General features: G+C 40.8%; 1 protein-coding gene across 3 annotated transcripts in view; it reads right to left on the bottom strand.

Moving 5' to 3' along the window:
* Positions 1 to 1,450: 1,450 nt before the first annotated feature.
* The window catches only part of C3H12orf75 (chromosome 3 C12orf75 homolog), a 57,099-nt gene continuing 41,895 nt past the window's right edge, over positions 1,451 to 16,654 (bottom strand). Inside the window, exons 4-6 of one of the 3 annotated variants that reach the window (XR_012882704.1) lie at positions 5,068 to 5,141; positions 2,256 to 2,531; positions 1,451 to 2,053 (exon numbers count right to left, since the gene is read on the bottom strand). Coding sequence is in view for 2 of the 3 variants with exons in the window: in XM_075860079.1 (XP_075716194.1) it covers positions 2,467 to 2,531; positions 5,068 to 5,141 (139 nt within the window). In the remaining variant the exon portion in view is untranslated. Of the gene's footprint in view, positions 2,532 to 5,067; positions 5,142 to 16,654 lie in introns of all 3 variants that reach the window. The other 2 variants (XM_075860079.1, XM_075860078.1) reach the window with 2 other exon arrangements.

Raw genomic sequence — 16,654 nt, 5'->3', positions numbered from 1 at the left:
TTCTGCCTTGGAGCCCTGCTGTGTGTCCAACAGCAGTTTATTACCACATATGGGGTATTGCCATACTCAGGATAAATTGCTTTACAAATGTTGGGGTGCTTTTTCTCTTTTAAAGTTGAACTTTTTTTAATCTTCACAAGGGATAATGAAGAAAAAAAAAAAAGTGTGGATATTCATTTTTACGGCCCAATTCCAATGAATTCTGCAAGAGACCTGTGGGGTCTAAATGCTCACTATACCTCTAGATAGATTTCTTAAGGGGTATAGTTTCCTAAATTGGGTTACTTTTTGGGGGGTTGCTAATGTTTTAGCCCCACAGGGGCTTTGCAAATGCGACATGACACCTGAAAACCATTCCAGCTAAGTTTAAGCTCGAAAAGATAAACAGCGCCCCTTCCTTTCTGAGGCCTGCCGTGTGTCCAAAGAGCAGTTTATGACCACATATGGGGTATTGTCGTACATGGGAGAAATTGCTTTTCGAATGTTTTTTTTTCTTCTTTAGGCCTTGCAAAAACTGAAAATGTCTATGTTTTATTGGAAAAAAAAATATTTTCATTTTTATGACCTCATTCCACTAGATTCGGCAAACAAAAACCTGTGGCGTCAAAATGCTCACTATACCCCTTGAGGGTGTAGTTTGCCAAATGGTGTCTATTTTGGGGGTGTTTCTTCGGTTTTGGCCCCACAAGACCTCAAAATCCACTAGGTGCTGCTTTGCTTCTGAGGCCTGTGCTTCAGTCCATTACCGCACTAGAACCACATGTGGGATATTTCTAAAAACGCAGAATCTGGCCAATAAATATTGAGCTATGTTTCTCTGGTAAAACCGGTGTTGCAGAAATAAAGGGTTAAAACAGATTTTCTGCCCAAAAAAAATTTGAAATTTGGAAAGGTCACCTCCATTTTGCTTTAATTCCTGTGAATCGCCTAACGGGTTAAGAAACTTTCTAAATGCCGAATTGAATACTTCGAAGGGTGCAGTTTTTAAAATGGGGTGATTTATAGGGGGTTTCTAATATATAAAGCCCTCAAGGCCACTTCAGAACTAAACTGGTCCCAAAAACAAAAACAAATGGCTATTGAAATTGAGAAATTGCTGCGAATGTCCTAGAAAAATAAAAGGAAACCTATGCCAGCCAGGATCTGGCATAGATTTCCACTATAATTTACACCACTGTATTCATGCAGCTGTGATAGGCTCCACCCATTCATCTTAACTCCACCCACTTTTTAGAAGACGCTGAGCGTGGTGGAAGCAGCCCAAAAGTCGCAGTTTTTCGATTTTCGAGCCATTTGCAACTTTGATGCTGGTATGAAAAAAAGTTGGTAAATTCTCCTCTCAATGTGAATAGTGAATTAGAAACATGGGGTTCACACAGATGAGAAAGGAAAAAGCGGAGAAATAATGTGTGCACTTGTATTGAAACTGTACAGAATTAAGTCTCACAAGCACAGAAAAATCCTTTTATTAATTCCGAATGTATAAAATTCATATTTTGCAGTTTGTACAAAAATACACATAAAAAGCATGAATTTGAGTGAATATAAACCAATAATGTTAGTTGCAGTAAATAAATTTAAAAAAAAACAAAAAAAAAAAAACACATTATTCTCTAGTGTTAAAGACCATTGGTTTCCACGTACAAACCAAGATATCATTGAAAGATTTTCTGTACCTAGTCTTCCCAACACCGCTAAATCTACTGAAATGTTCACCATGCTTTATTGAATCACAAAAGTTCCAGTTTTATATAAATTACTAATAAGAAGTTCTGTAATTCCTGTTCTGTTTGCTACATTTAACCTACACCGATTTTTTGCAGCAGCCTGGAGTCAAGGTTTTAAGCGTACAGACTTTGTATTGTATAGAATTGTCATGACCTCTGTGTGAAGTATTAGTTCTGTATGGGTTGTTTTCAGCTCTGGATGTAAACAGGATTGCAGTCATTGAATGGAAACAAACATTAAACATAGTAAGGCATTGACACATTGTATAATGAGAAGTTTTGCAGCTTTCGGATATACTTAGAGAAAAATGGAGAACCTCTTTAACCTGAAAGAAAAAAAAAAACATTCCTATTCCTGGTAGGTTAATCTTAAGTAATTAAATAGCAGTAAAAAAAAAAACAAAAAAAAAAAACTTTAGCTGGTGCAGTTAGGGTGCCATTGCGGATAGCTGCATCCCAAAAATCATGGCAATTCCTCATGCGGTTTACCGCGCACCACACAATCATATCGCGTGAACACAGCCTTACATTATACAACAGCCTTCCAGGTTATCTTGTATTGGTATAAAAGGTAAGTAATACATCAGAATTTGTAGACTCCATTAAAGAGCAGGAGCGCCAGCTGAGATGTGACCCACAGTCTCCTCTCCATAATGCAAAACTTAGGAGACGTCACATCAGAATTGTGGACTCAGTTACCCGTACTTAGAATGTTAAGAGCTCATAGTCAAGCATTGTGCTAGCAGTCATTCTTCGGTAGAGGGGATCCAGGCGCAGTGTTCAGTGCTTTTAATTGGCAGGAGGCTGAAAACGTTTAAAGACAATTGTTACATATAGTGACCGTACATAAACACATATATAAAAGCACGCACGCAATCCCACCTCAATGAATTAGAAGATCAAAAAGTTAATTTCAGTAATTCAATTCAAAAAGTGAAACTCATATTATATAGATTCATTACACACAGAGTGATCTATTTCCAGCATGTTTTTATTTTAATGTTGAGGATTATGGCGAACGGTTAATGAAAACACCAAATTTACGCTCAGAAAATTAGATATTATATAAGCCTAATTTCAAAAATGATTTTTAATACGGAACTGTTGGCCTACTGAAAGGTATGTACAGTATATGCACTCAATACTTGGTCGGGGCTCCGACTCCACATGAATTACTGCATCAATGCGGCGTGGCATGGAGGCGATCAGCCTGTGGCACTGCTGAGGTGTTATGGAAGCCCAGGTTGCTTTGATATCGGCCTTCAGCTCGTCTTCATTGTTGGGTCTGGGGTCTCATCTTCCTCTTGACAATACCCCATAGATTCTCTATGGGGTTTAGGTCAGGCGAGTTTGCTGGCCAATCAAGCGCGGTGATACTGTGGTTATTAAGCCAGGTATTGGACCTGCCCACACTGCCAAATGTACCAAGTCCTGCTGGAAAATGAAATCAGCATCTCCATAAAGCTTGTCACCAGAGGGAAGCATGAAGCTCTAAAATTTCCTGGTAGATGCTGCGCTGACTCTGGACTTGATGTAACACAGTGGACAAACACCAGCAGATGACATGGCTCCCCAAACCATCACTGACTGTGGAAACTTCACACTGGACGGCAAGCAACTTGGATTGATGCCTCTCCACTCTTCCTCCAGACTCTGGGACCTTGATTTCCAAATAAAATGCAAAATTTACTTTCATCTGAAAACAGGACTTTGGACTTGATATAACACAGTGGACCAACACTGTTGCTCAGTGGTTCAGAGTCAACGCAGCCATCTACCAGGAAATTTTAGAGCACTTCATGTTTCCCTTTGCGGACAAGCTTAATGGAGATGCGGATTTCATTTTCCAGCAGGACTCGGCACCTGCCCACACCGCCAAAAGTACCAGTACCTGGTTTAATAACCACAGTATCACTACTTGATTGGCCAGCAAACTCGCCTAAAACCCATAGAGAATCTATGGGGTATTGTCAAGAGGAAGATGAGACACCAGACCCAACAATGCAGAAGAGATGAAGGCCGCTATCAAAGCAACCTGGGCTTCCATAACACCTCAGCAGTGCCACAGGCTGATCACCTCCATGACACGCCGCATTGATGCAGTAATTCATGCAGAAGGAGCCCCGACCAAGTATTGAGGGCATATACTGTCAGCAGGCCAACATTTCAGTACTAAAAATCATTTTTGAAATTAGACTTAGAAAATTAGAATATTATATGAGAGTAAATTTTGGGTTTTCATTAACTGTTAGCCATAATCTTCAACATAAAGAGAAAAAAAATATGCTAGAAATAGGTGTGTGTGCAATGAATCTATATAATATAGGAGTTTCACTTTTTGAATTGAATTACTGAAATAAATTTAGTTTTGATGATATTCTAATTCATTGAGAAGGACTAGTATATAAATAAAAAAATTTTAAAAAAAAAAACGTTTCGGAAATATTTCCACCTCTTCTGTGTTTTGGACCCACTTCTGGCTAATGGAAAAAATACACCCATGTGAAAGTGGCCTTACAGTGAATATTTGTAGATCATTCATGACACTTCCAAATACATGACCAAAAAAAATAAAATTAATTAAAAAGTGTGCCTTTGAAAAGTTTGGTTTTTATGTCAAATTCTGTGCTGATTAATTCTAGAATATATCTTTATAGAGGACAACGCTAAATCTGTATGCAGTAAGCACCACCTAGTGGTTGCTGAAGGTTCCTAAAAACTTTATAATTTAACTCTGGCTCCAGCATTTGGAGCAGCTCCAAGCCCTATAAGATATATACTGTTTTCCGCATTGCATCAGCACAGTATTTCAGTTCTAAAACAAAATATTTATAGTTGGATTTACATTTTAATATATTTAATGATTGGAGCAATTTTGATCGGTCTGAAGCACACATATTGCTATATACACACTATGTAAAATTGTTGTGTATTTGCAAGCTTTATGGCACTGAAGAACACTTTCATTACATAGGTGTATCTTGTAATGGTGTATAGATACTCCTACATATTTCAGGGCATTTTTTGATGCAGGAAACATTGTCATCAGTTGCTCCAGTATAGAATTACTTGAAGACAACTTGACGGTATAATCTATACACTGGACCAGATCACTGTCCCATGACAATTGTAGTGTTACCATGCATAAAAGACAAAAACATTAAAAGGGAACGGGGGGCGGGGGTATTCAACAGGACACAGGCATGCGCCCATCTGCTCCACGGGAGGTTTCGGTCCTCCCTAAACTCGCCTTAGGACACCTTTCTTTACAGTTTGTGTGTGTGTGTGTTTTATGGATTAATTAGACCGAAAAATCCAAACAATTAAAATAAACAAATACCTTGTGCTCCTTTTGCATCTTCACTAGCAGTAGATGTATCTGTTGGGAGACCAATATATACTCCTCCATAATTCCTCAAAGAAAATATATTAAAAAACACTAAATACATGTAACAAATGACCTGACCAAACATGGTTACAGTGCATAACAAAACAAATCACTAATAACTCGTACAAATCTGAGAAACTTTAGCTTTATGTAATACATCTCACTGCACGGGCTTAATAAAAATAACCAGAAGTTATGGGGAGATTTATACAAATTGTATGGTCTTGTTGCCTAGAACATACGGATTGGTTGCTACTTAGATTTCAGATCAAATTTTGAGACCCCTTTAAATACATGATTGTTGCGATGGGCAACTGTTCCACTTGTCTCCCACCAGTTTTGATAAATTTCCGCTCATGTGTTTAGGGGTAAATATTAACCTCTTTAGGGAAGGTTTACACAAAGCATAAACACTGCAGAATTTCCGCACAGAATATCTGGTCCGTAATTCCAGAGTTTCGCAAGACAAATTGACATGCTACAGATTGAGAATCCACACTGCAGGTAAATTTCCGCATTTCTTTTCTGCTGATTATTTACACAGAATGTGGAAGAGATTTGTTCAAATATCATAGTCTTTGCAGCTACTGCAGTAAGCGGCGGTATTTCCGCACAGAAGATCCGGTCAGAAATTCGACAGTGTTTACGGTGCATGTGAACCTACCATGAGGATGCAGCCTAGTTTGGGCCTTAAAGAGAAGCTGTTATGTTTCCCTACATGTGTCCTAGTAACTACTTGTGAATTTAAGAGACTGTGCAGCCCCAGTTACAGTGGAAAAAGATGGTGTAAAAGAAAGAAAAAAATACATATAAAAGTTCCCCAAAGGTCTTTTTACCTTTGAGGGACAGACCATAGTAATAAAATAATAAAAGTAAAAGTAAAGTGCAACAAATTTTTTTTTTTTAATAATAAATACACATAAAATTCCCACCCCAAAAAAAAGTTCCGCCCCCCAACAATCATTGTCGTAACGCTAGCCCTGAACAAATTACCCCAATATTGACATGTAATATTTTAACATTTACGGTAGACCATGACAAATAAAAGGTCTATTTTAGGGAAAAACTATGTCATTCCAAAAGAAAAAAAAACACAGTAAAAAAATAAGCTTTTTACTTTTCAGCTATTATTTTCAAACTTTACGTCTAGGAATTCTAAAATAGCAAAAAGGAGGTGTAGAAAAATTATAAAAAGAAACCTGCATGGTCTACGGAAAAAGCATCGGAAAAATCACGTCGTTAGCCCAACAAATAAAAAAAGTTCTAGCCATTTAACAAACGCATGCTAAAAAGGGATAAACTGTGTCTGGTCCTGAAGGCACAAAATAGCCCGGTCCTGAAAGGAGCAGGGCCTAATTAGATTTTGTCCTACTACAGAAACAGCGGAGGAGGCCAGCCAGTTCTGACAGCAAGATACAAGATAGTGAAACGGAAGCGGGGGGACATTGCCGATTCTCCTGGGACATAGATGACAAAATAGGATCAAGGGACTATCAAAGTTATCTATTTTATTTTTTTATTTCTGCATTTTCTATGTTTAGCATTCTTTTAACCCCTTAACGCTCATTGACTTACTATTACGTCATGGTAAGCGCCCTGTTCGCGCTCCATGACGGAATAGTACGTCTCGGGAGTAACGGCCGTTTCGGCCGTCCTCCCGACACATACAGGAGCTGTGACAGCTGCTGTCTCGTACAGCAGCTGTCACAGCTCCTACAGCGGGGACCGATCGCTGTGTCCCCGCTGATTAACCCCTGAAAAGTCGTGTTCAATAGCGATCACGGCTTTTTAGGGGTTAAGCTGCCATCGCCGGCCTGCTACACGATAGCGGCCGGCGATGGTGACTATGGCAACCGGACACCAAACAATGGCGTCCGGCTATGCCATAGACGGAAGCCTAGTGGGTCCTAGGAAGTCAGGACCCACTATGCTTGCTGTCAGTGAGTAGCTGACAGTTCTAATACACTGAACTACGCATGTAGTGCAGTGTATTAGAATAGCGATCAGGGCCTCCTGCCCTCATGTCCCCTAGTGGGACAAAGTAAAGTTAAAAAAAAGTAAAAAAAAAAGATGTGTAAAAATAAGAAAATAAAAGATTTAAAAGTAATAAAAGTAAAAATCCCCCTTTTTCCCCTCATCAGTCCTTTCTTATTAATAAAAATATATAAATAAACTATACATAATTGGTATCGCCGCGTCCGTAACGACCTGAACTACAAAATTATTTTATTATTTATCCTGCGCGGTGCACGCCGTAAAATAAAATAATAAACCGTCCCAGAATCACAATTCTTTGGTCACTTCACAAAAAATGAAATAAAGAGATCAAAAAGTCGCATGTACCTAAAAATGGTATTGATGGACACTACAGTTCGTTACGCAAAAAATAAGTCCTCGCACGGCTTTATTGATGGAAAAATAAAAACGTTCTGGCTTTTAGAATAAGGTAACACAAAAAGTGAATGATTTTTTACAAAACATATTTTATTGTGCAAACGCCATAAGACAAAAAAAAAACTATAAACATCTGGTATCGCCGTAATCGTATCGCCCCGCAGAATAAAGTGAATATGTCATTTATAGCGCACGGTGAACGCTGTAAAAAAAAAAAAGAATAAAAAAACAATGGTAGAATTGCTGTTTTTTAGTCACCGCGCCACTTAAAAATAGAATGAAAACTGATCAAAAAGCCGCATGCACCCCAAGAAAACTACAATGGATTCCTCAAGGGGTCTAGTTTCCAAAATGCTGTCACTTTTGGGGGTTTTCCAATGTTTTGGCACCACAAGACCTCTTAAAACCGGACATTGTGCCTAATAAAAAGGAGGGCTCAAAATCCACTAGGTGTGCCTTTGCTTCGGAGGCCGGTGCTTCAGTCCATTACCGCACTAGGGCCACATGTGGGATATTTCTCTAAACTGCAGAATCTGGGCAATAAATATTGAGTTGCATTTCTCTGATAAAACCTTTTGTGTTATAAAAAAAAGTGGTATAAAAAGGATTTTCTGACAAAAAAAAAAAAGTAGATTTCACCTCTACTTTGCTCTAAATTCATGTGAAACACCTAAAGGGTTCATAAACTTTCTAAATGCTGTTGTGAATACTTTGAGGGGTCTAGTTTCTAAAATGGGGTGTTTGATTGGGGTTTCTAATATATGGGCCCCTCAAAGCAACTTCAGAACTGAACTGGAACCTTAAAAAATAAATAAATTAGGCAATACTTCGCTTCTTACATTATACTGATAATGAGCCGTGCCCACCCCGAGATGACCCCAGTTTTGACCGTTTCTATAAATGGAGACCCCTATTAGACCGTTTCAGTGCCCGGTTTTCCCAAGCATACACCCCCGAGAAGTGTATTTCTATGGATGAGTCCTTGGTACATTTTAAAGGGAGGGTTCAATTCCGCCAGTACCTGCCGGTTAAGAGGGCAAGGTATGGCGTAAAGATGTATAAGCTGTACGAGAGTGTATCAGGGTATACTTACAAATTTAGGATATATGAAGGGAAGGACACCAGTATTCAGCCCCCAGAATGCCCCCCCCCCTTACTGGGAGTTAATGCAAAAATTGTGTGGGATTTGGTGCACCCACTGCTGGACCAGGGTTACCACCTCTACCTGGATAATTTTTATACCAGTGTCCCACTCTTCAACTGCCTCGCTTCCAGAAGTCCTGCGGCATGCGGCACTGCTAGAAGAAATCTGAGAGGCCTCCCTAAGACTCTGCAGGGCAAACGCTCAGAAGGGGTGAGAGCAGGGCACAATCTAGCAGCAACATATTGTGTTTCAAGTACAAGGACAAGAGAGATGTCACACCAGTACCCATGTACCTGTACGAGGTACCAGTACAGAGACCCCCAAACCAGACTGCATCCTGGACTACTATAGGTACATGAGAGGGGTGGACTTGTCAGATCAAGCCCTGAAGCCCTACAGCGCTATGCGGTGTGGTATAAGAAGCTGGCCGGGCACATCATACAGATGGCATTGTACAACGCGTACGTGCTACATCGATGTACAGGCCAGGCGGGAACTTTCCTGGAATTTCAAGAGGTGGTTATCAAGAAACTAATTTTTATGGACCAAGAAAGGGGGGGGGGGGCACCCAGTACCAGGGCAACACTTTCCAGGAGAAGTTCCCCAAACTGGCAAGAAAGAAAAAAGTCAAAAGAGGTACAAAGTCTGCTATAAGAGGGGGATAAGGAGGGACACAATATATCAATGTGACACATGTCCCGAAAAACTAAGGCTCCGTATGAAAGAGTGCTTCAAAATTTATCATACATCCCATGATTTTTAATCTACCCCAGTTTTACTTACCCTGATGCACTCCGCACAGATTATCCCCCCTCGTCTTTCCCCTCTGAGCCCTGCTGCGTGCCTAGGCAGCTGATAACAGCCACATGTAGGGTATTGCCATACCCGGGAGAACCCACATTACAGTTTATGGGCTGTATGTCTCCGGTCAAAATGCTCACTACACCTCTAGATGAATGCCTTAAGGGTGTCGTTTTTAAAACGGGGTCACTTCTTGGGGGTTTCAACTGTACTGGTACCTTAGGGGCTACTGCATACATGACTTTGCACCAAAAAATCCCCAGTAGGCCAAATGGTGGTCCTTTCCTTCTGAGCCCTCCCATGGGCCCAAACGGCAGTTTATCACCACAAATGGGGTACTGCCGCACTCAGGACAAATTGGGCAACAGAATGGGGTATTTCATTTTCACAAGAAATAAGAAATTTTCAGCCAAAACTACATATTATTGGAAAAAATAATTTTGTTTTAATTCCCAGCCCAATTCAAATAAGTTCTGTGAAAAAACTGTGGGGTTAAAATGGTCACAACACCCATAAATGAATTCCTTGAGGGGTGTAGTTTCCAAAATGTGGTCACTTCTGGTGGGTTTCCATTGCTTTGATACCTCTGGGGCTCTGCAAATGCGACATGGCACCCGAAAGCCAATCCAGCAAAATCTGGACTCCAACAAACACATAGCGCTCCTTTCCTCCTGAGCCCTCCCATGGGCCCAAACGGCAGTTTATCGCCACAAATGGGGTATTGCTGCACTCAGGACAAATTGGGCAACAAAATGGGGTATTTTGTTCCCTGTGAAAATAGGAAATTTTGATCATAAATTACATCTTATTGGAAAAAATTTCATTTTTTTAATTTCACAGCCCAATTAAAATAGGTGCTGTGAAAAAACGGTGTGGTCAAAATGATAACAGCCATAAATTAATTCCTTGAGGGGTGTAGTTTCCAAAATTGGGTCACTATTGGGGGATTCCTACTGTTTTGGCACCTCAACACCTCTTCAAACCTGGCATGCTGCCTAAAATATATTGTAATAAAAAAGGGGCCTCAAAATGCACTAGGTGCTTGTTTGCTTCTGGGGCTTGTGTTTTAGTCCACAAGCGCACTAGAGCCACATGTGGGACATTTCTAAAAACTGCAGAATCTGGACAATACATATTTAGTAGTGTTTCTCCGGTAAAACCTTCCGTGTTACACAAAAATAATTGAATAAAATTGAAATTCAGCAAGAAAAAAGAAAATTGCAAATTTCACCTCCACTTTGCTTTAATTCCTGTGAAATGCCTGAAGGGTTAAAAAACTTTCTAAATGCTGTTTTGAGTACTTTGAGGGGTCTAGTTTTTAAAATGGTGTTTTAACAGGGTTTCTAATACATAGGCCCCTCAAAGCCACTTCAGAACTGAAGAGGTACCTTAAAAAAAAGGCTTTTGAAATTCTTAAAAAAAAGAGAAAATTACTGTTTATGTTCTAAGCCTTGTAACGTCCAAGAAAAATAAAAGAATGTTCAAAAAAACGATGGCAATCTAAAGTAGACGTATGGGAAGTGTGAACTAGTAACTATTTTGGGTGGTATAACCGTCTGTTTTACAAGCAGATGCATTTAAATTCTGAAAAATGCTATTTTTTATAAATTTTCCCTAAATTTTGCAATTTTTCAACAATAAACACTGAATATATCGTCCAAATTTTACCACTAACATAAAGCCCAATGTGTCACGAGAAAACATTCTCAGAATCGCTTGGATAGGTTTAAGCATTGCGACGTTATTACCACATAAAGTGAAATATGTCAGATTTGAAAAATGGGCTCTGAGCCTTAAGGCCAAAACAAGGCTGCGTCCTTAAGGGGTTAAGGATGCAGCATTTTTTTTTTCATCTCATTATTACTAAAACCATAACTTTTTTCACTTCTACGTCGACATAGCCATATAAAAGGTCTTTTTTTTGCAGGAGTAGTATTTTTTTAATGTCATCATTTTCGGGGGGGGGGGGGGGGGGGAGAAAAAAGAAAAAAATCAAACAGTGAACAGCTCAAAAAATAAAATACACATACGCAGAGTGAACCCGGATGTCAGAGTCTCATCCGTGTGGGACCAGTTTTCACAGATCCCTCAGGCTTTTGTCTACTGCGGGATCCGCGAAAATGGATACAATTAGGACACTTTTTTCATTGGCCCTTCACATGTTTTGTCAATACAACGGCCGTGTGAACAGCCCTATAGAAATACATGCAGCTGTGTGACGGCAGTTAAAAAAAAAATAAATGACTGTCACACGGACTACATATAAGTTAGTCTGAATAAGCTCTAATACACGATATGTTAACTTCGTTCTGTGGGTCGTTAAGATTATGGCAAAACCAAATTTATTTATATATTTTTTTGTTTTACTACTTTCAGCGTGCAGAATATAGTGCACATTGTTACTCATTTTATAGTATGGGTCGTTACATTTTTATTCATGTTTTACCAAGTTCACACTGCAGGACTGGGAACCATTTCATTTAGCATGGGTTAATTTTTGTGCAAAAACTATTTTTACCATTGGCCACTATAAAGCATTTTGTAAGTAAAGTTTTTTTCTATAAACTTCATAGAACTTTTTTTTTTGTTTAAACATTTCAGTGTTCGGTCTTGTTCACACGTAATAGATTTTCCGCAGAAAATCTCCGCAGCATTTACACCTCAACTAGCAGACAATCTGCTGCGGAAAATTCACACCATTTCAAGTTTTTTTTACTGCAGATAGTTGCTGTGGTTTTATTGCTTTTTTTCCCCCAAGGGCTGTGGGATGGTGATATTTCTTCTCCCTGTGAGGTCATTTCCACCCCCTGTAAGAAATTCTGCAGCGTTTCCACTCCAAATTACGCAGTACATCAGAAAAGCGCAGGAAACCAGTAAAATTACGCACCGCAGGTGAATTTCTGAACTGAATTTTTCTGCAGCTTGTGGAGGACATTAAATCACACTCACTTTGCTGCTACTGTATGCTGCTGCGTATTTACAGTCCGCAATTCCAGATGGAAAAATACACAGCAATTACGTTACGTGTAAACAATCCCTTACACCGACAGGCAGCCTACTAGGCATGGTAGACCTGGGGGCAATTGTTAAAACTCCCAGCTGTCATGACAACCAATTGGCACCCTGTGATTGCATTGCCAGAGGGCTCCTCCCTTCGTATAACCATATTGTTGATGTGGTTGCTATTGGCTGTGGCATCTAAGGGGTTAACCCATACAACTCTGACTGTACATTGTCACAAGAAGTTGCTCCCCGCAGGAGGACATACAGTTACTGAGTCGATCCCGATGCACACTGTCTGACAGTGTGCAATGGGAACCGGGAAGACAGCCGTCACCGACGGCTGACTAATGTTGCCAGCCAGCGGTCGATCGTGGCTGATTTTGGAAATTAACCCCTTAAATGCAGTGATCGATTGCAATCGCCCCTTATAGGAGTTTGTAGCACATCGGCCCCCACCCCCATGATGCAGTTGCAGGGGGGTGCCGATGGTTGGCATGGCAACCGGAGGCCAGAAAATGGTCCTGATAGACTTCCTGTCAGAATGACGGACAGCATCAAACTGACTGTTCGAATACATTACACTACGTAGTAAGGCCGGATTCACACGAGCGTGTGCGTTTCGCGCACGCAAAAAATGCAGCATTTTGCGTGCGCAAAAGGCACTTAACAGCTCCGTGTGTCATCACCATATGATGCGGCTGCGTGATTTTCGCGCAGCCGCCATCATTATGACACTCTGCACGTGGTGCTTTTCTGTTTTCATTCATACTTTTCACTGCTGTTGCGCGAATCACGCGTGTCCCACAGAAGTGCTTCCGTGTGCCATGCGTGGTTTTCACGCACCCACTGACTTCAATGGGTGCGTGATGCGCGAAATACGCACAAAGAACGGACATGTCGTGAGTTTTACGCAGAGGACTCACGCTGCGTAAAAATCACTGACTGTCTGCACAGCCACATAGACTAATATAGGTCCATGCGCGGAGCGTGAAAATCACGCGCGTTGCACGGACGTATATCACGTTCGTGTGAATAAGCCCTTAAACTAATGTATTATAGCAGAGATCAGGGCTGCAGGTCTTGGAAACACACACGCTTGAGAAAGGTTCTGCGACAAACCGAAATGTCGCTCGCTTAAGGTGAATAAATCCACCCTATTTCATCTACTCTGAAGTCCTGGTGCCGTTACTTTGTTCTATGGTTTTTCTACATTCAATTTGGGGAACGGATTCATCATCTAGTAACGAGCACATGGCCCAATATATAGGTATGTTGGAGTGCTGTGTGCATCCGCGTTCGAAATATATATATATATATATATATCTATCTCGATTAGTTCGTAAGCTCCAAAAAAAAAAACTGCTTTTTTTCCTAGAAGTCTTTAAAAGGAAAAAACTGCAAACGTTAAAAAGTACACATTTGGTATCACTGCGCTCGTAACGACCCAAACTGTTTTTTTTTTTTTTTGCAGGGTGAACACTGCAAAAAAGTTAAAAATAATGCCAGAATTGCTATTTTTTAGTCACCACCCCTCAAAAAATATAGAATAGAAAGTGATCAAAAAAAAGAAGAACGTTAAGTCAACGTTTTTACCGCATGGTTAAAGCCGTAAAAAAGAAACCCAAAAAAACATGGAGGAATCGTAGTATTTAAGAATTTCAGTAGATGGCACAGCCAGAGGCCATTATTAGGCCTCTGGTTGCCATAGCCAACATCGCCGCCCGCTATCATGTAGCGGGCCGTCGATGGTGGTTTAACCCCTAAGCAGCCGCACATCGCTATTGAACACCGCTTCTAAGGGGCTAATCAGCAGGGACACAGCGATCGGTCCCCGCTGAAGGAGCGGAGGCAACTGCTGTATGAGACAGCAGCTGTCACAGCTCCTGCATGTGACGGGAGAGCGGCCGAAACAGCCGATCCTCCCGTGACGTACTATTAGGTCATGGAGCGCGAACGATGCAGTTACCATGACCTAATAGTACGTCCAGGAGCGGGAACTGGTTAAACTGTCAGTAGAAACTACAACTTCTCCCGCAAAAAATAAGCCCCCACACCAGTCTATTGACAGAAAAATAAAAAAACAGTTATGGCTCTTGGAAGGCAGGGAGTGAAATGAAAAAGCAAAGAAAAAGGCTCAGCCCTGAAAGGGTTAATTCATTTCTAATGAAAAATACATTTGACCACATGTGGGGTATTGCCGTACACGCGAGAAATTGCTTTACAAATGTTGGGGTGCTTCTTCTCCTTTATCCCTTGTGTAAATGAAAAAAACATTTTAGCTAAAATAAAAATTATATCCATTTTCACAGTTTAATTCTAAGAAATTCTGCAAAAGACCTGATTGTTCAAAATGCTGAGTATAACCCTAGAAAAATTCCTTCAGGGGTGTAGTTTCTTAAATGGGGTCACTTTTTGGGGGTTTCCAACGTTTTGGCACCACACGGCCTCTTCAAACCTGATCTGGTGCCTAAAATAGTTTCTTTAAAAAAAATGACGCCCCAAAATACTTTAGGTTTGCTTCGGAGGCCGGTGTTTCAGTCTATTAGCACAGTAGGGCCACATGTGGAATATTTCTAAAAACTGCAGAATCTGTGCAATAAACATGGAGTCAAGTTTCTCTTGTAAAACCTTGTGTTACAGGGGGGGGGGGGGGGGGGAACTAAAAAAAAAAAAAAAAAACTACTAAATTATTTTTGGCCCAAAAAATATTTTTTTTAAAATTGTACATTTCATCTTACTTTGCTTTAAAGGCTAACTAAACGGTCAAACTTCTGACATGTCATAGTGGCATGTCAGAAGGTTTGATTGGTTGGGGTCCGAGCACTGAGACACCCACCAATTGCTAAAACGAAGCAGCAGAAGCGCCCATGTGAGTGTGGAGCCCGCTTGGTTTCTGTTCGGCAAATGTAGCCTTGTACGGGCTCATAGACTTTCTATTGAGCCCGTACACCTCTACATCGATTTCCCGACAAAGCCGAACAGAAACTAAGCGGCTCAGCGCTCAAACGAGCACTTCTGCTGCTTCGTTTTAGAGATTGATGGGGGTCTCAGTGCTCGGACCCCAACCAACCAAACCTTCTGACACGTCACTATGACATGTCAGAAATTTGTTGAACGTTTAGTTAAAGAGGCTCTGTCACCACATTATAAGTGCCCTGTCTCCTACATAATGTGATCGGCGATGTAATGTAGATAGCAGTGGTTTTTATTTTGAAAAACGATCATTTTTCAACAAGTTATGAGCAACTTTAGATTTATGCTAATTACTTTCTTAATGACCAACTAGGCGTGTTTTTACTTTTGACCAAGTGGGCGTTGTACAGAGGAGTGTATGACGCTGACCAATCAGTGACCAATCAGCGTTATACACTTCTCATTGTTCCAGCCCAGCTTCTTTCACTGCACAATCACACTAACAATGGGCTGGAACAATGAGAAGTATATGCTGCTGATTGGTCACCGATTGGTCAGCATCATACACTCCTCTGTACAACGCCCACTTAGGGCTTATTCAGACGAACGGGATATACGGCCGTGCAACGTGTGTGATTTTCACACGCGTCGCACGGACCTATATTAGTCTATGGGGCCGTGCAGACAGGTGCGTGATTTTTACGCTGCGTGAGTCCGCAGCGAAAAACTCACGACATGTCCTATCTTTGAGCATATTTCACGCATCAAGCACCCATTGAAATCACGCACGCCACACGGAAGCACTTCCGTTGGACGTGCGTGATTCGTGCAACAGCTGTGAAAAGGATGAATGAAAACAGAAAAGCACCAAGTCCTTTTTCTGTTTACAAACATCCAAACGGAGCGTCATAATGACGGCTGCGCGAAAATCACGCAGCCGCGCATCATACGGGGCTGACATACGGAGCGGTCAAGTGCCTTTTGCGTGCGCAAAACGCAGTGTTTTTTGCGCGCGCAAAACGCACACGCTCGTGTGAATCTAGCCTTAGTCAAAAGTAAAACACGCCCAGTTGGTCATTAAGAAACTAATTAGCAATCTAAAATTGCTCATAACTTGCTCAAATATGATTGTTTTTCAAAATAAAAACCACTGCTGTTATCTACATTACAGCGCCTATCAGATTGTGTAGGAGATAGCGCACTTATGATCTGGTGACAGAGCCTCTAACCCTTTTTAGGCGTTTCACATGAATTAAAAGGGAAAGAAACTTTCTGAATGCGGTT

This window comes from Rhinoderma darwinii, chromosome 3 (assembly GCF_050947455.1).
Source record: "Rhinoderma darwinii isolate aRhiDar2 chromosome 3, aRhiDar2.hap1, whole genome shotgun sequence".
NCBI classification, from domain to species: domain Eukaryota; kingdom Metazoa; phylum Chordata; class Amphibia; order Anura; family Rhinodermatidae; genus Rhinoderma; species Rhinoderma darwinii.
Note: the sequence above shows the minus strand (reverse complement) of the source record. Positions and strands in the feature narration are given on the sequence as shown.